Below are 24,337 nucleotides of genomic sequence, written 5' to 3'. Positions count from 1 at the left end.
ATGCAAAAATGCATCTCACTATTTACCAGGAGAAAACCAAGTATATGCAATGCGCCAAAATAACTGATTCTACAACTCATTTGCAAATTGGTGAATACAAGTTTGAAAAAGTAAACAGTTTTGTTTATCTTGGTTCTGAAGTCAACGTTAATGGCAATATCGCACCCGAAATACAAAGAAGAATCAATAGTGCAAGTAAATGTTTCTATGGATTAAAAAAATATTTAAAATCAAACCTACTAAAAAGAGATACTAAACTGTTAATTTATAAATGCTTAATCAGACTTATCCTAACATATGCCTCAGAAACTTGGACAACAACACAGAAAGATGAGAATTCCTTGGGAATCTTCGAACGTCGAATCCTAAAATCCATTTTTGGGGGCAAACAAGTTGATGGTACTTGGTACAGACGTTCAAACTCAGAACTCCATCGCGCCCTTAGGGAGCCTGATGTTGTCAAGTATGTAAAAATTCAAAGAATTAAATGGGCTGGTCACATCATTCGAATGAACAGAGAGCGTTCGACAAACATAATCTTTTCGGATCAGCCCATCGGATCAAGGCCCAGAGGTCGACCAAAGCTGAGATGGGCCGACTGCGTGGAAAGAGACTTTTCAGTCTTAAAAGTCTCAAACTGGAAGACAACTGCCAGGCAGAGGCAGGCCTGGAGGAAGTTGATTGAGAAGGCCAGGGCCCACCCGGGGCTGTCGTGCCATTGAGGAAGGAAGGAAGGAAGGAGGAAAATGTNAGGGGCAGGTCTACAACTGACCAAATATTTTGCATAAGACAGATTCTGGAAAAGACCAGGGAATTTGGAATTGGTACCCACCACCTATTTGTGGATTTCAAAACTGCTTACGACAGTGTAAACCGGAAGCGACTCATTGAAGCTATGCGAGAATTCAATATCCCGGACAAGCTTGTACGACTCACCACACTTACACTGTGTAAGACCATGCAGAAAGTTAAAATCCAAAATGACTTCTCGGAACCAATGGAGGTAAAAAATGGTGTAAGGCAAGGCGATGCTTTGGCATGCCTACTCTTCAATTTGGCATTAGAAAAAATTATCAGAGATTCAGGAATCAATACCAGAGGACATATCTTTCATAAGTCTGTCCAAATTTTCGCTTTTGCCGATGACATTGACATCATAGCTCGAACACAATCTGACTTAAAGCAAGCCTTTCTATCCATGGAAAAAGAGGCAGAAAAAATGCATCTCACTATTAACCAGGAGAAAACCAAGTACATGCAATGCACCAAAATAACTGATTCTACAACTCACTTGCAAATTGGTGAATACAAGTTTGAAAAAGTAAACAGTTTTGTTTATCTTGGTTCTGAAGTCAACGTTAATGGCAATATCGCACCCGAAATACAAAGAAGAATCAATAGTGCAAGTAAATGTTTTTATGGATTAAAAAAATATTTAAAATCAAACCTACTAAAAAGAGATACTAAACTGTTAATTTATAAATGCTTAATCAGACCTATCCTAACATATGCCTCAGAAACTTTGACAACAACACAGAAAGATGAGAATTCCTTGGGAATCTTCGAACGTCGGATCCTAAGATCCATTTTTGGGGGCAAACAAGTTGATGGTACTTGGTACAGACGTTCAAACTCAGAACTTCATCGGGCCCTTAGAGAGCCTGATGTTGTCAAGTATGTAAAAATTCAAAGAATTAAATGGGCTGGTCACATCATTCGAATGAACAGAGAGCGTTCGACAAACATAATCTTTTCGGCTTAGCCCATCGGATCAAGGCCCAGAGGTCGACCAAAGCTGAGATGGGCCGACTGCGTGGAAAGACTTTTCAGTCTTAAAAGTCTCAAACTGGAAGACAACTGCCAGGCAGAGGCAGGCCTGGAGGAAGTTGATTGAGAAGGCCAGGACCCACCCGGGGCTGTCGTGCCATTGAGGAAGGAAGGAAGGAAAATATATATACTTCCAGAAAAGTTACCACCTCTATATACGACCACTTTTGGGAGGAATTTTGCATAGATTGTGTCGAATAAAACCTTTAGGAGAGACTTAAAACCTCTCCCGCAAACCTTTTGCACGAAAAGGTTAAATAAGGAAACACACAAAATGTCAACAAAAAACATTTACACTTTGAGTAACGTAACATTTTTATTTAAATCTTACTTTTTTATTAAATCTTTATTTCGCGTATTTTAAATTTCAGTCTAATTTTATTTCACTAAAATAAGACGTTATTTAAATTTCAAAATAAATGTTTCACATTAATCAAATTCTGAATATACCCTTACAATGATACAAAAGTTATTGACTGTTGTATTTCTTAGTTTTTATAATTATAATACTTCATTAGTTACATACTATATATATATATTTTAAGTTAATAACTAAAAGCAGTAATATACAATAATTTACTTCATTTGTGTCATATAACAATTGACTCGAATTTAAGTCTTCTTTTAATTTTTTATTAAAAGACTAATAAAAGAGAATTGTTACATTACGCAAAGTGCAAATGTGACAAAAACCAATAAGTAGATTAAAATGTATTCAAAATATTTATGAGACGCTCTCATTTAGAGCACTCTGACACCACCTCTCAACAATATATATACAACACCTTTCAGTCACTAAAGGCACTATCATTCACTTCTAGAGTTGAAAGTTATCAGGAAAAAAAATATTTCAGAAAAAACTAAGTACCTCACACAAACAAGCCAAACCTTCTCATATTTTAAAGCTAACCAATTCTTATGATATATTAAATGCAAACGTAAACAAAAAAAAAATTTATTTAAAATAGTTCTATTCTTCATAATTGAAAAATTTGTTTTTACATATTATATCAATAATGATAATTTTTATGGATGCTAAATTTTTCCATCCATCCTATTTTCATGACGCCAACACCAGTAGTTTTACTGCATTATGAGATGACACTGACTAAAATTAATTTGCTAAAAATTATATCTTCAATAGCATTTTGAAGTCAATGGCGGAAACCCCTAGGAACTGTGGTCGGTGCGGGCTGGGTGCAGAATTCGTATCGCCCAGCCATCGCTGGGATTCGAATCCAGTTCACCTCATTCAAAGGCTCTATCCTCTGAACCACCGTGACTCAAATTAAATTAAAAATAATTTTATCCAATTGTTTAGAAGATTTCATACGAGCGTTGTAAGACGAGATGAAAATATCTGTTTTTATCATACAAAAATCTTGTCAAAAACTAAATTTTAACTAATACAAGGAGATTTTTGCTAACAGTCTTATGAAATTTTATACAATTTAAATTATGTTTTTAAAGCACATATAAAAAGAAAAAAATTCAATTTTTTTTATCTACAGCTACATACTTAACAGCACGTCAAGCATTAAATTTGTCATCATTTTGTAAATATTTAATGCTTGTAACATATCATAAAATACATAAATGTTGTATGTTCGTCAAAATATTTTAATATCACATTGCGATATATAAAAATAAAATTTAGTCAGACATGCAACACTTAAATTAACTTCTAGGTGTTGAATCACATTCCTATAGTCACACACTTAATTATTTGTCAAGAACCTTTAAGAAATTTAATTATTTACAGGCTTAGCAATCTGCAAAGTTTGAACTGAGTATAACGTTAGTGGCTCATTAAGTCAAATGTTTTAAAAAAGTTTTTTAAATTCTTTGTTTTCCGATTTCTATAAACTATTACAAGAGTCAATCTGTACATTAACATCAAGTTGCATAAGTCAAATTGAAAAAAAATTAACCTATTTCACTAAGTTAAAAATTCTAGTTTATGACTAATTGAAAAAAAAAATCTCCGACTGACAGTTCTTGAAAATGTGACTAATTTAAATGAATACTTCGTAATTTGACAAAAATATTTTAGAGTCAAACGTGTGATAGTATTAATGATAGTTCATAATTAATCAGATAATGCAACTGAATTGATTGGAATTTCAATTCATAAATGTTTATAGGCTAGGTAAAGATAATTTTGAAAATTAAAAATTTCACCTCAATTGTACCTCTTGTATTGCCTCAAATAAATTTAAATTTATTACGAATAAATATAGATAACCTCCTAAATTAAATAAAGGTGAAACTTGATAAATCAATAATTTTTAGAGTTTCTTTTTTAGATATTTCAACATTTCGAGCATTAGGAACTGCAATATACACACTTTAGAAACTAATTTTGAGAAATGAAAATTTTAAAACTAAGTTTTTCAAGCAGACAAAAGAAAAAAAAATGTCATGTCTGATCTAAATCAAAAAATAGAGGCATTTGAGGTCTCTTAGTCATAAATTGACGGAATCTTTGGAAATTCTCTAGCAAAAATCTAATATTTGAGCAGAATAGTTTGTCGAAAAGATGGCAAATTTAGATTGACCAAGTTCCCTTTTGATTTCTATTGGATGGTCAGAAAAATGTTCAATTTGTTCTGTTATAAAGAGTCAAAAAACTAATTAAAAAGTTGATGGCGATAAAATTTAGACGTAAATTTTTGTTCAGTAGTCAGAAAACTTTCATTACTGTGCACGGAGTTTCATGAGAGGATTGATAGCTCTAGCTAGTCGGAAAGTGATTAAGATTCAAACCTCACTTACAATATAAAAATCTAAACTATTTAAAACTGAGTATTAAGATATTAAGTTTTATAAGACCTGGTCTTAAAGTCATAGCACGAGAAATTTTTATGAAAGTATTTAGAAAATAGATTACCGCTCAGCTCTAATAACTTTAAGAAAACTCAGTTTAATAATTTCTTTCCCTCTTTAAATACTCATATGCATATTACATGCCTTTTGAGTTTGAAAATGAAACTGTAAATTTATCTGTGTACTTTAAAATAGTATGCATCTATGATTAATCAGTTTAGTAAAATTTTAGATTTTTAATAATAATTTGGGAATTCCGTATGATAGAAAATATTTCAAAATATGTCCCCACATTTTTTAAATAACTTAGAATTTAAAAGTCTCAGATAAGTGAATTATGAATTTCAATTTATGCAATTGAATAAAATTTAATTACATTACTTTCCTAAAACTATGGAGACTATCTTAAAATTTACGACAGAATACAGTATTTGAGTATTTTATTGAGTATTATTACAGTATTTTGAGTATCAGGAAAGATTTTACAAGAGATTAAGATTTTAAAAAGTAGCAATTAAGTTTTAAATATTCGGTGTTTGGTCTAAAGACGTTAAACATAAACCTCTAGGATGATTTCAAAAAAATAATAAATCAAACCCAAGAAAAAATAAATCATTTTAACTCTAATCATTGGATCACTTTCCTATTTCAATATTTCTTTTACGTCCAACAATTTAGCATGGATTAAAATAATCTTAAATTTAGACACATTATAGAATTAAGCATTTGAAGTATTATATTATCAAGATTTTCAAGTATTATATTAACAAATCTAATTCTACACACTGGCAAAAAATAACTTCAGAATATTACACTGGTAAGGGTTAAAACAATACAAGTTAAGGAGAAAAAATGCTTATCTTTGTTTTCTTTCATGTACTTTCGCAGCAAACGTTTCCTTTATTACTGTAGTCTCATCTCCAGCTAAATTTCTCCTTTCAAACATTTCGACGTCCTTACTGTAGTCCAGTTAAATTCTAATTTCTACAGAAATCATTGTCATGTAAGCTGAAAGAAATAATATCATTAAGAGTCGTTACTTTTGAAAAATTAAAATTACAGATACTTAAATCATAAAAGTATAACATAAATAATAAAATTGCATCAAAAAGTTGTAAAATATATTGAACTCTGTGTTTCAAGATGTTATTAAAATTGTCTAATAATTCCTGTATTTCCTTTCATAAAGAAATACCTGTATAAACTTTTGCTAATATGTATTAATGATAACTTCAGTTTTAAACGTTCGTATATGCTGACTACGGAACCAAATGTTGCTGCTCACTAACACTCCTTAATATTTAGATTGTTTCCATTAAGTAAAAAGTAACGAGAAAGTAAATACAAAGTAGTATTGCTTAAGTATTGTAAAAAAGTATTTCATTAAGTATTGCAAAATATTAATTTGGATAAATTTAAAACGAAATAGTTTAAAAATTAGGTAAAAAGTAAGAGTCAAAAATTAGTTTTTAAATAGTTTTCCAAAAAAAAAATTTTTTTTTTCGAATAAAAAGTTTCCCTCTTCTGCTAAAAAAAAAAGACAAGAGCTTGAAAATAAGTTTGATTTTTCCATTAAGAATTTTTTCAATTTTTTTGGTATAAATTACAGAATGTTATGAGTATTTAACAAATTTCAAGCTTTTAACACACATTTTTATACATCGGAATATTTTAAATGCTTCTTCTGGAATCTAAAATAAAGTACAGCTAATTTCTTTTAATTAAATTCTGAATGCGATGCACATATTAGGACTATAAGAATAATATTAAGATTAATTATTTAGCGTGCAGTAAAAAAAAAAAATGAGGTTCATTTACTTTATGAAAATAAAGTCAAAATAGCTTAAAAAGAACAATAAGTGTAACACTTTATAGAGGATTAAATTACTTATTTTATACTCTTAAAACACCTAAGAAAGTAAGCTGAAAAACTTTAAAATCAGTATATAAATATAATCCAGTAAAAATTTTGAAAACTTGACCTGCTTATTTAAAAAAAAAATACTACAAGTAACGATAGTCAACTTACCTTATACGATTAAACTTTGTAACTAATTCGTAGCACCCACAAACTTCAATATGAAAGCACAGTATTCTGCAGCCTTTTTCAACACTCGTGGGCAAAGAAAATTGAATACAAGCGCTTTTATATATTTTTTTTTTAAAAAAATGTGTGTGAGATCGCATCTGGTCTCTTGTTTTTGTTTAATGAGTGAAATTTTATATGCTTAGAACCGGTGTCTCCCAGGCGGAGTTGTATCGCCCACCAAACGCTCTGTTAAGCGTGGAGGTGGCGGGTTCGAATCTCACCGTAATCCAGGATGTGATGTCCTTCTCTGTATTGTGCTATCTTTCTTTCTACTTGACAAAGGTTTATAAGCCTTAATTGAACACGCATGTATGTTTTATTCTTAGAAACTCCTTGCGCTAGAAGTATTCTCCTTCTGATAACGCTCGCTCCGCAATGGACTGATCGTAAAGACCCGGTGCCCAGCAGTACACCGAAGTCAAGCATCACTGGCTGCGGTCAGTGTGCGGGTGGGTGATCACTTGGATCAGTCTGCGTAGGGATCGAGGGTGTGCGGTCCTCGTTAAACTGTTCTACCGTAAAGTGCTCGACTTCGCGTGCAGGTCGTCGGGCTACCGAAGCGGGGGTGCCATCCCCTCTGTAGAGGATCAAAATTGTGATGACAAGTCTTCGGATCATCCTCAGGGATGTTTCCCAGACCTTCGCCAATAGCCCATTGTGCAGCTCTAGTGCGACGTAAAGTAACAACAACAACAACCCATGTTCGAAAGGTCATGAGTTCGATTTCGTCTGCCGAAGAAGTTGGAAGGGGGTTTTCAAAATAGTGACCAGTGTCCGTTAAATCTATCTGGGTCACAAAGTCTACCAAAATCGTATAACAAATCAAGACCTCTGGGTGTACTGGACCCTAGATTGATCATGCTCTGGTCAAATGCAGGTCAAAATTATGATCTGAGGATGGGTGGAGTGTAAATGTGTTCTGCCTGTCAAACGGGCTGTGACGTATGAATGTTGTCTCCGGATCATCCTCAGAGATATTTCCCACACCGTCGCCAATAGCCCATTGTACAGCTCTAGTGCGACGTAAATAAATGTACCTGTGTATGCTCTTCAAGAAGTACGGCTTATAAGATCTTGTCAATTTGCAGAGCAGATAGTTCAAGTAAGAGAAAGACATCACAAAGATGAATCCAGAATTGTCGTGGAATTCGAACCCGCTACGCTCACGCTGCTGAAGATTTTCTTGAATGGCGAGACTACTCAGCCTAGGTGGAACTCTCTCTCAAACCCGTAAATTTATGAATAATATGTATTGATATACTTCGCTTCAATTGCAAGGGTGGCCGAGAATCAAAGAACTTGATCATTAACAAAAGAAAGTCACGAGTTCTTTCTACGAAAGTTACTGAATTGCATCAGCGTTTTTCAAGCACAGAAATTTTAAATCGAGATAAAAAAACAACAACACCTGTTGAAAAGTTTGTCACTTAACAAGGGAATAATACACAAAAGCTTTTAACTTTAGAACTAGAGAGGGTAGGGGAGAGTTGGATAAAACGGGATAGTCGGACAAAATGGGATACGTCGCCTTGGGACCAGACTATTGCAGCTATCTTGTGGACAACGACAGAAACGTGTTATTCGACCGTGATTATATCATTCTCGGTGCGTCCCGCCTCGAGATCACTATTTGATAGAAAGTTGTAGGTCTCAGAACTTTTTTACTCTATTTTTTTGCCATTTTCTACATTTACGTGCGTTGTTTTTTACATTGTACTGCCTACATATATGGGAATAAAATTCCGGTGAGTATTAAATTTAATTAACCATTTATTTACCAATATTTTTATGTGCAGTCTATCTAATTTTCTTTTCACATTTAGGCAGCAGCCATGTTTGTTTCAAAAAGTGTCGGAGTCGGACAAAACGGGACACTTGTGAGTTGGATAAAACGGGATAGAGTTTTTTATGTCCCGTTTTATCCACCTATTTATTTGTTGGATTATTACCTTTTAAAATAGCCATATATTAATGTAGGCCTAGGCTTTTTAAACAACTTATTTATATTAGCTATATATATTTTTGAAAAATTTAGTCTTTTTATATAGTAATGCAAAATTTGTTTATTAACGTTCATTATTAAGCATTTAATTTTCGACTCTAGGATTTCACATCTTTCTTTAGAACTAATTGTAATGTATTTCTCTGATGAAGACTTGAGCTTTTTTATGTATAAACAATATTATTAATATATTTGCATTATTTATAATTTTATATTTATATATATGCAAAAATTTAAACATTGTAAACCCTATCCCGTTTTATCCAACCCAGGTATGCTAAAACGGGATATGTAAGAGTTTGGAAATTAATTTTTTTTTCTATTTCACAGTCAGTAAAATTAGTTTAAAATATGTTTCTTGTGTACTTCGATAAATGTTGTAGCTACAAAAAAAATAATGTATGGTTTTCCTGAACAGATATTCCGTAGTAAATATAAACAATAATGGTATCCCGTTTTATCCAACTCTCCCCTACTCATATTTTGTCGTGAGAAAATTGGTAACAACTGGTTTTTACTACTAGTCGAAACTTCTTTCAGGAAAGGTACTTTATTTACATCGAACTAAGGCTGCACAATAGCCTCATCAAAAACTCAAAATTCTGGGAACTTTTGTTTGACAATTATGTTTAGCCGGCCAGATGGCTCAGTGGTACCTGACTGCGAATTCCGGGCATGTGTTGTTCTCAATATTGTGTGATGTATGAATGTGGCTATAAAACGGGTATCTGTGGGTAATGTTGCTCGCCACCGTGACTTAAGTTTACAGGTACCCACTGGGTAACACTTCCGGCATCGTCCTAGGTAGGCGAAGCACGTAAAAAGTTCAATGACTGCCGTTATAAAAAAAAAACAATTATGTTTAAATAAGTATTTTTTTTTCAAAAATTAAATTACTTTCTTGCTTGAGTAGTAAATATTCAGAGTTTTCGTTGTGGGCGTAATGCAAATATTTAGAAAGAGGATTTTTTTTAAAACTAACAAATGATACAGTAATAACATCAAAACTTAACAATAATATTTTTCTTTGCCTATCATTCAGATTTTGTCTCTGAAATTGTTTTTTCTCAGTTTTACCTTTTTCTTCCTCGCTTTGTCACTTTCTCTGTTTTTTGTAGATAGTCTGCATACTTAAGGGGGTTTTCTTCGATTTCTTTCAGCTGATTTCATGATCTTCTTTTGCTATTCCTACTCCGGAAAAAGAGACTAATGTATAATAAATACGGCGCTAAAAGTCCTAAAATACATATTTAACAAATAGGAAACATTTAGTATTTAAGTGATTTAAAATTTTTAATTTAAAAAAATAATAATTGTGTTAAATTTTGTTTAATTTCAAACGCAGAATCTACAATCTTATGCTGACTTTATAATTATTTGAATATTAGATTTCAATGATTCTTATTTTATATTCCTTTTTTTTTATTTAAGTAAATCGAGAAAAAAAAAATTCTGCCCCTAATATTACATTTTTAAAAAAAAATAAAAATTTCTATAAAATAACGCAAATTTACGGGGATATTTAACTGCTAAAAAAGTGCCGTTTTTTTAAAAATATCAACAGAATAACTTTAAACTTATTTTCTTAATCATACATTATTTACAAATATATATTTACGGAGGAAACAACAATTTATCAATTTATACTGAGTTAATAAACAATTGTACGCACTGCCACATGCTCAAATGAGGCTAATTTTGATTTATTAATCTAAATTAGATTAGAGTATTGTTATTGTTGCAATTTATAAATTCTCCTTCAAATTATCTACTTTTGTTTAATAGTTGTTAAGATTACATTTGTGCTCAATTTAAAATGATGTTGTGGGAATGCTTAAATAAAATGTCACACCTGCTACAACAACCCACCCACAATGCTTAATGACCTTAATTAAAATATTTAGTAATTTTGGTTTCTGCATTTAAAAGTATCTTAATAATAATATCTGTTTTTGAATAAAAAGTATCAAACTCGCATTGTATAAAATTATTTTTCTATGGTGATATAAATGTAAATTTCTACTGGGACGATAATTAGAAGTAAATTAATTATGCTTACTTTTTTAAGTCCCGCAGTGGATTGATCGTTAAGACGCGGTTCCCAGCAGATCACCAAAGTCAAGCATCACTGGCTGCGGTCAGTGTGCGGGTGGATGACCACTTGGATCCGTGTGCGTAGGGAACGAGGGTGTGCGGTATGGGTCCTCGTTACACTGTTCTACTGTAAAGTGCTCGACTTTGCGTGCAGGTCGTCGGGCTACCGAAGCGGGGGAGCCATCCCCTCTGTAGAGGATCGAAATTGTGATGACATGTCTTCGGATCATCCTCAGGGAAGTTTCCCAGACCGTCGGCAATTGTGCAGCTCTAGTGCGACATAAATGAACTACAACAACAACTACTTTGGATAGATAGATAGATAGATAGATAGATAGATAGATAGATAGATAGATAGATAGATATAGATAGATAGATATATATTAGTGCAGACGATATTTTTAAATTCAGAAATCCGACCTCAAAACACATTTTCTCTGAATTTTCTGTGAACACCTGTTTTGGATGGATTTCTGATCTCAAAACATAAAGTTAGCAGCCATCTGGGAAACCCAATAGTTTGGTCACGAGAACAATCCAAAGTTTGGACAGCTTAATGTCAATTTTGAGTTATCTCGGGGAAAGTTGCTCATGAAATTCATATCTCTATCTAATATTCTATCTAATATCTCTATCCAATCATATCTAATTCCGTAGATTCAAGTATTAATTAGAGGAGAAGGGGTTCGAGTACCCAATTGGAGGTACTGGGATCAAGTTTTAAGCAAAACAGAGTTACTCCGAGGATTTATGCACTGATTTGAAGAAACTGGGTTCAAGTTTTAATCAAAACTCAGTTATTCCGTGGATTCAAGTATTAATTAGAGGAGAAGGGGTTCGAGTTCCCAATTGGAGGTACTGGGATGAAGTTTTAAGCAAAACAGAGTTACTCCGAGGATTCAATCATAATGCATTCCGGTATTCAATCTATTCCTTGAAAGGTATTTGAGTTAGAATGGTGATCGCCAAACAAACAATAAAATGAATGATAAAAGGAATATTTCTTTTCAGTAAATAAGTTTTTTATGTTATCGTCAATATATAAAATGTCAGATCATTGCATAAAATATCAGGTCATTTGTATATACAATGCCTGACGTTTTTGGCAAATATTATAATAGGAGAATTATTCTACCTGTGTTATTACAATAAATGCCTTAGTATTTAATTAAATGCTTTTAATTCAAGGTACGAAGTCTCGGCAACGAGTGAAATAGGAATAATTTTTTTCCTTGACCAGTTTGTAATGAATCATTCTATGGTATGCCTAGGCAATGTGTGAAATGATTATCATTTCAAACTTTACAGGTTGATTTTAGGCTTTCTATCCAATTAATAAGCAACTATGCATATCATTTGGCATTTCATACATTAACTATAACAGCTATTGTCAATGTATAAAACGCCACCATTTCGTAAAACGCCACGTCATTGCATACAATACCGGAAAGTTTTTAGGCGAAATATTATTATAAGAGAACTATTCTATAATGACTCCAGTCATTGTATTATGCACCTAAACATTTTTATAGAATGCTAAATGCTCTTAAGGCAAGGTACGAAATATGAGAAGTGCATTAACCTTTGTAAGGAAAGCCTGAAAGTTTTTCAGGAGTCATTTTACAGAATGTCTTGACAAAGTGTGAAATATGGATTGTTTTTCCTCGGTCAGTTTTTCATTCATCATACTATAGTATACCTAGGCAATGTGTGAAATAATAATGTTTTGCTGGTTGATTTTAGACAATAATTATGCAACTATGTAGACTACAGAATGCATTCCATATAATGATTACAGCATTTATAATAAATTTAAATGACAGTGGTTGGATTTATAGGTTGTTTTGTAAGTATTTGCTTATTATTTATATATGCTATATAGGCATTGTTTATTAAGAATATTACTTCACCTTCATTTAGTTTGTGTACTCACTCCTAATACCAAAATTGTTTTGTTAATCGGCATGCTTAGTTATGAGTGCGTGTAGCAGCCCATATCTAAAGTGGGAATATTTGGGCCCCTTTTTGCAATGAATTAAGTCACAAAATGTCAGAAATTTTGACATTTAAAACACATATCTTGAAATAATTTAAAAATCTGTATATCTTATTATTAAAACTATTTGACTAATGTTTTGTAATAAATTATCTTTAGATAAGCTGGTATTGCTGTCAAAAATGTTTTGATTTGTTAAATAACTCCAGAGATAGGGTATGAAAAGAAAATTGACATAAAGGAGCTTTCAAATGCTGTCCCGACTAAACTATTATTTGTGTCTCATGACGTCATACTTTCCAGATTGCAGTTACATATTTTAATAGTCCTTCGTGGAACAAATATGTTTATGAGAAAATATGCTCTACCTCATAAATTAGCATAGATATCGTTAATATATAACGTAACGTAACATATATAACGTTAAAATATTTAAAAAGTTCTATGAAACGAGTTGTAAATCTTTTCAAGATATATATTAATGATGTATAAATAGAAAAAAAAGGCAAAAAAGCATTTAAAAAATAATCCATAAAAAAGGCGTTTTAACGTTTTGGAATGTAGTTAATCGGTTTTCATGAGAAATTAACTGAAATTCGCAGATCAGCATTTTGTAACATCTATTAAAAGACTTTCTTACGTTCTTCCCTTTTAACCCCTTGGGGACGGGTGACTCATAAAAGCATTCGTGCAAAATCAGAATCAGGATGTAAATAAATAAAAAACGGTAGCTTAAATGTAGGCTTTGCTAATTTCACAGACTTACTTTGCTTTTACTTTAATTATAGTTAGTTTAATCATATATATATAATCTATCTATTAATTATAGTTAGTTTAATCATATATATATATCTAAATAATTTTATTTTGAACTAAAGTAATTGTGAATTAAATAAATCAAACAATTATAACCCCGCCCACAAATAAACTGCTAAAGAACTACTTTGGTTACCAGTTTTCCCCTGATTGATACGGTTTTATGATGGCACGTATTTGTGACAATCGGCGCGAAAGGGTTAATGGTGGATCAAACAAAATTAAAATTCCTTCATAAATGGTTCCGCAAACAAAATTAAATCTCTTCAAACGTTAATGATTACTCTAAGATAATCAAAAAGAAAATCTTCAAAAAATAAGATCATTCGAATTCCTTTATCCGTCTGATGCTCACTCCTTGATTTCTCATTTTAACGGAATATTTAAGAGTTTCCTCAATATTGAATAGGTAAGTATTAAGAAAAAAGAGAACGTCAAGATTCTTATCAGTCAGGCCATCGAGGTAATCGCCAGAGAACAGCTGCGGGGAGAAAAACTAGAGAACACGAAATAATTCTTTTTCAGTTGAAACGAAATGGCGCATATCATCAGCATCGTTGCTGTTTGGCTTGTTACTTTATCGACTATTGAATGCATAAGTTGGACCTACCCGGATCCCAAAGATCGTAAGTAATCATTTATCGTAGAATCAGATGGTCAATAATCATCAGTAATCAGTTATAATAAGGTCAAATGTATCATCTCAGGTAATTATAAAATGAATATATAAATGAATTATAAAATGAATAATCTTAAGTCATTATTTCAATGATAGTAAGTAATCATTTATGGTAATATCAAGTAATCAGTAATCGTAAGAAATCATTTATTGTGGTATCAAATTAATAATCGTGTAAAAAACATTCAGTAACATCAAATATCATTTTCATAACAAGCATATTGTTTAAGGATAATTTGAAATAAATTGGATAAAGTAAACGTAAAACACAATGAATGAAAATAAGCATTATGTAAATTTAAAGTAACACTCTTATACTACTATAGCAGTTAATAGAATGTTTCGATATTTAATGTCTCAATGAACAGCAGGCTTACAAATAAAACAAAAACAAGGCACGCGTATCTCCTTTATTTGTGCGCTATTCAAGTTTTCTTTTCCTATTCATACAAACCAAAATGTGTCAATAATCGTCATTAGCAAATGCACAATCAGCAAAACAAAAGAAAAAAAATCAAATGAGGTTTGTAACTATGGATCAGATGACCATTCTGTAAAGTGCAATATCTTAAACGAATGTTTTAAAATGCACGTTAACTGAGACCGCAGTTAAATAACCTTATTTTACCCATAAATTCACTTAATCCAGGAATGATTGTGAGATGAACGCAAAAATTCTTCTTGATTAAAATCATTCACGACGCATTTCAAAAAATAAAAGTCTTTATAAATTTAAGTCATTGATATTTTCAAATTATGAAACTCTAATGACAGCATAATTTAAATGATCAATTATTTATAAATTTACTTTTATCTCTAATCTCATTGATTCTTCTGCCTGAGAAAATATCAACCAACGAAAGAGATTCTAATTCTTATATTCTAGTTCGAATATTTTTGATTAAATTTACAAGAATTTTTTATACATAAATGCAATCGATGATTTCTTTAAACTTCTGGACCTTGAATTTTCGGAAACTTCTGGATCGCAGTTTGCGAAAAACCCGGAAATTCGGATTTTTTCCATAGCACAATCATCCCTGCTTAATCTAAATAATCGTACCTTTCCTCACCGGGTTCAGCATTCTGCAAAATAGGGAGAGGGGGGGGGGAGAGTGTGGCGAAGTCTGGCTTTTATAGTTTTACCGTTATAACGTTTCAAAGCTTCGCTATGGCTACCAAACTTCCAATGAGGCGAACCGGGTTTGAATCCCAGTCGATACGAATTCCGCATTCGGCTTGCACCGACCATAGTGCTGACGTGAAATATCCTCAGTGGTAGACAGATCATGGGGTTAGAGTCCCCTTGCCGTCGAGCTAGCAATGGGAGGTTTTTCATCAGCATGTAACGTGAATCCGGTTTAGTTCAGTCAAAAAGTCCCCCCTTGAAGGCAGATTGCTTCCTAGTACTTGATCCAGGAGTTCCCTTGTCTTCTGGATTGAGTTCAAAATTACAAGTATAAGAAGTTGAACATGAGTAGTCGTAAAGCCATAAAATTGGGTCGGCTGTACAACGACGGTTATAAAATAAAATCGTCGAATTTTGGGTCGGGATATCCTGGCGGGTAGGGCACTGGACTCATGTCCAAGAGTTCATGGGTTCGATCCCCCCCCCCCGGCCGATTACTCCCCGAGTAGTAAATCGTGACTGATGCATAATAAATCTGTCGAGTCGCAAAGTCCTCCATGTTCCCACAACAAATCAACACCTCTGGGGGTACTGATGCAAAAGTTTCCTTGTCTTCTGGATTGGTTCCAAATGACAAGGCTACGGAGTTGAACATTACTAGTCGTAAACCCAAAAGTGGATCGGCTGTTCAATGACGAAAAAAAAACTGAAATAATGTCGAATTTATATTACATGTCGTCTAATTTAAGCCATTAACACAAGAGCGTAAACAAGCGCAAACTTGTTCCAGTCACTTGAAATCAATAAAGCTGTAGAGGTTGCAACGGCTGAGATAGCATGTAAAGTCGAGGTAGAAGGATCGAGTATTGGATCACAGACCGATGGTAGGAGGACGAACCGGAATAGTTCATGCGCGGATGAATACTGGCGGAGGAGCATCAACCGGAGGCCAAGGCACGGAGTGAAATGGCTGATGTCCAGTACTTAAGGAGATGACAGTTTGCCTTCGAAAGGCTGCTCACAGAAAAGACGTAGAGGCGGAGCTCACCCCACCAAGCCACGCCCACCAAGACATCCACAGCCCCACTGTGGAACACCTACACCCTTATAGACAATATTCCAGGTGCCCACGGGCACAATCTTCGATGAAAGAGTCAATTTTCCGCTTCGCGGACAGGCACTCTGAATCACACCTTAGTTCAAGTTCAAGTTCCTTCGAAAGGGTTGTTGTGCAGCTTCCGAGACTTAGTACCGATATTCCGTTTCTATTCGGTGACGCCCACCTACAGTATGAGATGTTTACAATCGAAAGTTTAAGCTTTAATTGTTCTTTTAATAACAACTTTTAAATGTTTTTTAACGAATAACTTGTTAATTGGAGTTTGAGAAGTTTCTTGATGGTTTGTTATCTTTTATAATTAAAGAAGATGTTTCATTGCCATATTGTTTCATTTGACGCCTTACATTCCCATCACCGAAACATATACACATAGTATCATCTGAGATTTTACATAGAGTGCCTCTAATAAATTGACCAGGGACTGTATTTACAGTTAAAAAGTGTTCACCAAACTATTGGCCTTGAGCATCGCTTGCTTTGCTATTTACGAAATTCGAAATAGATTCTCTTATACCTGATGGAAAGACTTCAATAATCGATATATATATATGTGTTCGATTAGCGAAGGGAACGACCCTCTTTGCCTCCTCCAGGAACATCGTTTTATTTTAAAGTAAATATCTTGAGTCATAATGGAAGCCATTTAAACAGATCTTTAATGGAAGTAAATATATCTTTCATGAAAATAGTGATCTCTTTTTGCAATAGACAACTCATTAAAATGCATCGTGAATGTTATAATTAATTGCGCTTTAAAACTATATTCACTCATTGTAGTCATTTATTTGCGATTCAAGCATTTCTGGAATTTTTTTTAAAAAATAAATTAATGTATACTTTATGAACCGTTACCCATTTTTTTGAAGAAAAAAAAACTCACAAAAATCGAATTTCCTTCATAAATAGAAGGAACAAAATCAAGTTTTTTGTGTTTAAAAAAACATTTAATGTCCGTTTTACTATCTAAAGGGGAAAGTCTTTGTAGGATAGTTCTTAAAACACAGTGAATTGATACCTATGTCAAATCAGCAAACATCCAATATAAAAAAGCACACATACAGTCCCACAAACATTAGCAAACGAAACTTGGCAAACTTCCAGTATTTTTCTTCTTTTGCTTCCGGTCGAATCAAAACGTGATAAACGTACAGACACATTCTGCTGCGCCCGAATTATCTCGTTATAATAAATATTCATACACGCGTTAACTCGGGATAATCAGGAGAGCGATTATAGTTACAGTGCAGCATCACAAGTGAAAAATATTTAAGGAACTAGAACAGTAGTCTCTTTAAAATGTTCTATTTTTATCGCCTGTTGTTATTTCCTTCTTATTATTATCACATTTTATCTTGAGTAGAGATGCATATAAAGTGTTGTTTCGTTGCAGCTCGGTTTAAGGTGAAATGCATCGAAGATCTGGAGTGCTTCTCGACTGGCCCTCCCTGGTATGATTATCCAATGCGTGTTGCCACCAACGTACCCGAGGACTGCGAGAACATCACTTACAACCTCTTCACACCCCATAATCCCGAGAAGCCTTACGTGCTGCAAGAAACCAAGAAATCCATTCTGGGATCTCCCTTCAATGCCAGTTGGCCAACTCAACTCTACATCCACGCATACTGGGCAGATCAGGGCTCCATCGACAGAGAACTGGTAACACCCATTCCCCCCCTTTTTTCTCTCTCTCCACACACACACACACGGTTACAGTTGTGTGTGTGTAAATATTTTACACACAAAAATTACGGCAAACATTACGGCAAAAATATTTTACACACAAAAAATATTTTTGCCGAAATATATTTCCGAATTCCTAAGTTGGGATGACCGAGGTTCATGATCGTCATTTTTAAGATTCTAGGACGGAAATTCGTGACATGAACAAACCCTCAAAACAAATTGCTATTCTTATGATGGTTACCATCATAAATCATTCCTACATTCAGATGATGGTTACCATCAGGAATAGGTTAGTTCATCGATGGAAAACCATCAAAACTGTTGGCTTGGGGAGTAAATTCAAAAGTAAGTTCAGATAAAACTTCAAATGCTGAAAGAAAAAACGTTTTCGAATGACTGAACGAAAAAAGCAAACCGTTCAGATAGTGTACTTCTTCATTTAATCCTAATATGTATTTTTCAAATACAGCTGATTTTTTCGCATTCGTTTTGTTACGATTAACATACTAACACATTTTTCTTACATATTACTTCAATAATTATATATTTCGTGACCAAAATGATGTTTTTTTTTGTTGGTGAAAAATATCGACTTTTAAGCGAAAAAAACAAAACGAAAAGAAACAAAGATGAACAAGAGGCTATTATAGCAGGGTTGTTGAGCGAAGTGAGCAGGAAACTTCTTAGTACTTAAAAGAATCTTGAAAAATGCTTGTTGGTGAAAATAAAATGAAAATCCAACTTGGAAAACACATTATTTATTTACTCTAACTCGCTTATATTTGTCAGCTATGTTGCAAAGGGAGTTTCGGGCAATTCCGTACATACTTATTTGAAATAAAATATTATTTTAAATGTTTTGAAACAAAAAAATTGTTCTATCTTTTTTAGTTAAGTTTTTTTTAATTTAATTTTGTATTTATGACACTTTAATGATATAGAGTTTTATTATATCCCCAAGCAATAAACAACTCCTGTTGTTGCTTCTAATGCCAATACCAGAGAGTCTTCTAAGTCAAACCAAGCGATCTTAAGGCAGAGGGTGCATTTTTTTTCAGTGTCTCCCTCCATGAGCGGAACACAAGTTCAGCTACACACACGTCACAGCCTGTTTGAATGGGCGTTCATAAATACATACACAGATCGTACTTTGAATTGAACCAGAGAACGATCTCCAATACATTACCCCCAGAGGTACCGGTTTGTTATGGGAATATGGAGAACCTTGTGACTCGGCAGCTTTAACGCGCACCCAGTTACCATTTACTACAAGAGAATACTTCGGTCGGTGAGATTCGAACACACGACTTCTTGGATATGGGCTTAACACGCTATCCCGGCCCCTTACTGCAAAAGTAATAATATTGAAAGAAAATACATTGATTCGGTGTCACATGTTACCGAGATCCATTAATACTGAAGTATATTAGTCAAGTATTAATCCCCCAGAAACATAAGTATTAAAAAAATAAAAAAAGGGGTTACTTTGTGAGATTTGTCTCACATGTTTTCTAACTTGTTTTAAAATAAGCTTTTCAAAAATTGAAAGAATTCTTAGGGAAGAATAAAAAATAAAATCCTCTATAGATATTATGCAAAGTAGTACAAATGACACAAATAAAAGAAAGAGAAAAAAAAACGTCACAGCTATAATATGTATATAAACTAAATAAATAAAACAAAAATTGTGATCACCTAAAGGCGATCTATAGGCTACCCACTGGCAAAATGGTTGTTCTCTAATTTTTTCCCCCGGGATTTACGCTTTCGTTTATGAACAGAACCCTTTCGTTTTTCCGTTAGTGTGTAACGCTTAAGATTTTCTCGTCTACGTTCTTTGGCTTTAGCTTTTTCAGCCTCGGTAAGTTTAAGCCTTGGCATCGTTTTTTTTTCTTGCTTCAATTCTACCCTTTGGGACTGTGTCAATCAGTTTGGGACCCTCTTTCATTTGAATTAGTATTGAAAACGATCCAGTTCGAACTGTAGGTTAGAATTTCTTGTTCTTAACAATAAAAAAAAATATCGTTCAAATGATGAAATTCTCTTTTATTCACAACTCAAGAAGTGGCTCCATATCTCAAAAATAAACTCAACAACTTAATGCATAACAAAACTAAAAGGATAAAAAAGAAAAATTATGAAACAGTCGTTAGCACAGTAGTGAGTGGAAGTGTCATATAAAGACGATTTAAACATTTCCTTATTTCATATACAGCACCATCTCGATACAGCATACAACTGAAAATATTAACTTTTAATAATAATGGTAGAGTGATGATATGTACTCTTAACAAAATATGGTACATCATCACTGGAAACACAGTGAAGACCCATGCTTACAACAATGCAAACCTTATATACAGATTCCATAATGATATGCACGGATGACGTCACTTACGTTATCTGAAAATAAAATATCTGTTGCCAACACACGACCGAAACTTAATTCTGTTAATTTAATGCATTCAGGGGAGTAACAAACCACTCCAACATACGGTCGTGTGATCTATATCAAAGAAAAATATGTTATTCACAACTTTTAATTTATTACCCAATAATGGTTTTGTTAGGAGTTATTCTTAGAATGAATAAGAACTAATTCTACTAGATTTTCTTCAATAAGTTGTCGAATAAATTTATATCCAATATCTATATGTTTTGTCTTAAAAATTTCACAATTATTTTAAGAGAAATGTATAGCATTGTCACAATACACTTTTGGTACAATTTTGTCAGGCAGAATAATAAGTTCATTAATTACTCTAGAAAACCAGACTGTTTCTTTCAAACTTTCACACAAGGCAACAAACTCAGATTCCATTGAGGTAAGGGCAATACATTTTTGTTCACTTGAACGCCAACTAAAAACTACGTCTCCAAATTTTATTAAATATCCACTAGTTGAATGGCGATTACTTAAACTACAGCCCCAATTAGCATCAGAAAAACAAATTAAATTTAAATTCTTACCTTTAGTTAAATTAATTTTGTAATCCTTAGTGTTAAATACATAATTCATTATATCTACCACGATTTTCCAATGTTAGAACGTATAACCATTTGAAAATTGAGACATCAAATTTACTGAAAAACTAATGTCGGGTCTCGTACGATCAGCTAAAAAGGTTAAACAGCCGATTAAAGTTCGATATGGAAATCGTTCCATTAAGTCGTTTTCAACAATATCACTTTTATTTATTTTTTCAGGAAGTTGACATCCGAGTTTTATCGGATGGAATTTTATCCTTAATTTCTCACTATACGTATTCCGATGCATTAATAAAGCACCATTGTTCATATCAAAATTTACACCTAGCAAATATTTTACCTGACCGAATTCAGTTAATTCTAATTTACTTTTAACTAGTGAAATAGCATTCTTAACATCAATTTGTGTTTTACCAAAAATTACAATATCATCAACATACACAATTAAAATAGTATTCTTACATTTAATAACACAATTTAACCATTTTAATTTCTCAAATTCCAAATCTTCAAATATACTATCAAGTTCAAAGTTCCAATATCGACTACTTTGATGTAGCCCGTATAACTCTTGAACACAGTGTGATGACGTGAAAATAAGGTGCGCACTCCATCAAACCCAAAACAACACCATTATGCCAATGGGTAACAGATTTTTCCCGGTAACGTCTATTTTTGAGCTCAATTGCCTGGAGTTATAAAAAAACTCTCTCCAAGGTTAAATCATCTTGATAACAAGGAATAAATGTATAACTTTGCTACCACACATGTTTTTCACCTTATAAATTAAAACACGTTTTTCCATGTTCTAATATAATGTTTATTTATTTACAGAATAAGAAAGATGCCGCCCTGAGTAATTATCATTACAATGTAATTGTGCCAGATTTCAGGGATCACGTTCAGATACCTTATTTCAGGTCTGTCGCCAACATTAGAGTCATCGCTGCCAGAATCGCTAAGTTTTTGAAATATTTGATGGCAAGTACTTTATACCATTTCAAAGTTTTATTCCAGTAGATTATTTCACTTTGCAGGGGTATAAAAAGTTTTAATAAAACTAAAATAACCTATTAAAGTACCAGTCGTTCTATGGAAAATTATGTACATTAGATATAATACAATATTTTTTATTAAAAAAATGAGTGAGTTTAATAGAGGTAGTATAGAGTTCTCTTCTTTTTAAGGCGGTGACAGGCATTAAACCTGAAAGCATCCATTTGATCGGTTTCAGCCTAGGTTGTCACACCTGTGGATATATTGGAAAAAGAATTCCCAACCTTGGAAGAATAACCGGTAAGGTTTTTCATTATTCAATTATGTATAAAATAAATAAAAAAAAATCATTTTATCACGATGATATTCTTAAAGATAAATACACTCTACAACAAAAAAAAATCGACTCACCAAGAAGCAATCATCCGATTGCTTCTTGGTGCCAGATTACAGTGGTGCATGCCTCGATCAGGCTGGAATGATGCCGACTGTTCGGACAACTCCTTCTTGGAGCGTCGATTGTTTTGTTATAGAGTGTATATTATAAATAGTTATGTACTGAGGTTAGGCTTTAAAAAATATAATAGAAACAGATGAAGTTTGCGATTTAATTGAAACTAATAGTGCAAAAAATGCAAAAATAAATGTTAAGCCTAGCGATAGTGTTATGTAAGTAATAATTGTCATGTAAGGTATACATTAATAATTTATTGTTGTCACTTTTAAATCCACCGTGCCAAGAACGGTAAAAAAAAGTGACAGTTTAGTTGAGTTATAAAACTATAGATGGCGCAAAGAATTATCTGATTAGATTTAAATTCAAAATCTGGTAGTTGGCGAGATTCTCCCTCCAAGATGAAATTCTTAATTTTTGAACATTTCTACGAGTTTAGATAATCTAACGTTGGAGTGTTTCTTTTTTAAATTCTAAAAAGAAAATTAAAAATGAAAGGCAAGCACTTTTCAGGAGACTAAACTGTCACGACTCATTCCATAGAATTTATTTCATGTAAGGACTTCAAACAATTAACTGCTTCCCTCATTATCCCGAGTTAACTCGCGTATGTATACATTGCAAACATTTACTATCCCGAGTTAACTCGCGTATGCATACATTGCAAACATTTACTATCCGAGTTAACTCCGGTGTAGCAGTGCGTTTTGTTTCATCACGTTTTTATTCGGCCGGAACAAGTAAAACAAAACATAATGATAATCAGTTGTGTTAGGAAGTTAACCCATTTTTGTTTGTGCTATTTGTGGGCCTGCAGACGCGTTTTATAAAATCGTGTATGCGATGGTGAATGAATTGACGTAGAAGAAAGAATAAAAAAATGGCGTTAGCGGGCAAAAGTAATGCGGAGGATTTTTTAAAATATGAAGATGTGAACACATACAAAGACTCATATTTTTCAATTGCCCGAGATCATTTGGGATAGATGGTAAATTAAATATTTTTTACACATCTGGAAATTAAAGTTGCAATTTAAAACTTGTGTATTATGTTTTGTTTTAGTTCCTTGAATTTAGTAATGAAATAAAAAAAAATATGATGATTTTTTGCATTTTTTTTTCCTTTAAAAAAATTGGTCAGGGAACTGAAAAATTGGTTTGACTAGGTTAACCTAACACGCGAAGTCGAGTGGTTGAGCAGTATAAACTAGAATCAAAATGGTCCAGTGAGAGTTTTTTAACAATGTATCCAGTGCAAAACAAACTGCCATCCTTTAAGTAAAAACAAATCTATCTCTGTGTCATGAAATATTTTGTTCGTAAATTGAACCTTTCAAATGGTTTTGTTTCAGGTCTTTCACCAGCTGGGAGAAATTTTGTGGGGACAGCGGAAGAAACACGCCTCGTACCCACAGATGCATTATTTGTCGATGTCATCATTACGAGTGGTGATGGGGATTACGGACTACAACGTGAGACTTTTTAATCATCCTTTTTGTATTAAGACTCAAAATGCCTTCTACGACGTCAGTAAGCATGGGGGTGGTGACAATTCTATTGCTGCAAATAGAACAAACACACCTAGTGTCATATTTTGAGTCTATACACAGTGCGTTTATGTATATATATATATATA

The 24,337-nt window shown here is 33.0% G+C and overlaps 2 protein-coding genes across 2 annotated transcripts in view; both read left to right on the top strand.

Moving 5' to 3' along the window:
* LOC122272596 (monocarboxylate transporter 12) overlaps window positions 1–24,337 on the top strand; it is a gene marked incomplete at its 3' end in the record, with an annotated part of 552,146 nt that overhangs the window by 441,158 nt on the left and 86,651 nt on the right.
* On the top strand, window positions 14,110–24,173 carry LOC107444775 (pancreatic lipase-related protein 3; the record flags this gene model as incomplete). The annotated part of the gene is given in 5 exon segments (XM_043055944.2): window positions 14,110–14,276; window positions 17,969–18,237; window positions 22,087–22,233; window positions 22,440–22,548; window positions 24,054–24,173. Coding segments are annotated over 5 exon segments (736 nt in total), but the record flags the coding sequence as incomplete, so codon positions are not given.

Source organism: Parasteatoda tepidariorum, chromosome 7 (genome assembly GCF_043381705.1).
Source record: "Parasteatoda tepidariorum isolate YZ-2023 chromosome 7, CAS_Ptep_4.0, whole genome shotgun sequence".
NCBI lineage: Eukaryota > Metazoa > Arthropoda > Arachnida > Araneae > Theridiidae > Parasteatoda > Parasteatoda tepidariorum.
The sequence above is the reverse complement of the archived record's forward strand: the minus strand, read 5'-3'. Positions and strand labels throughout refer to the sequence as shown.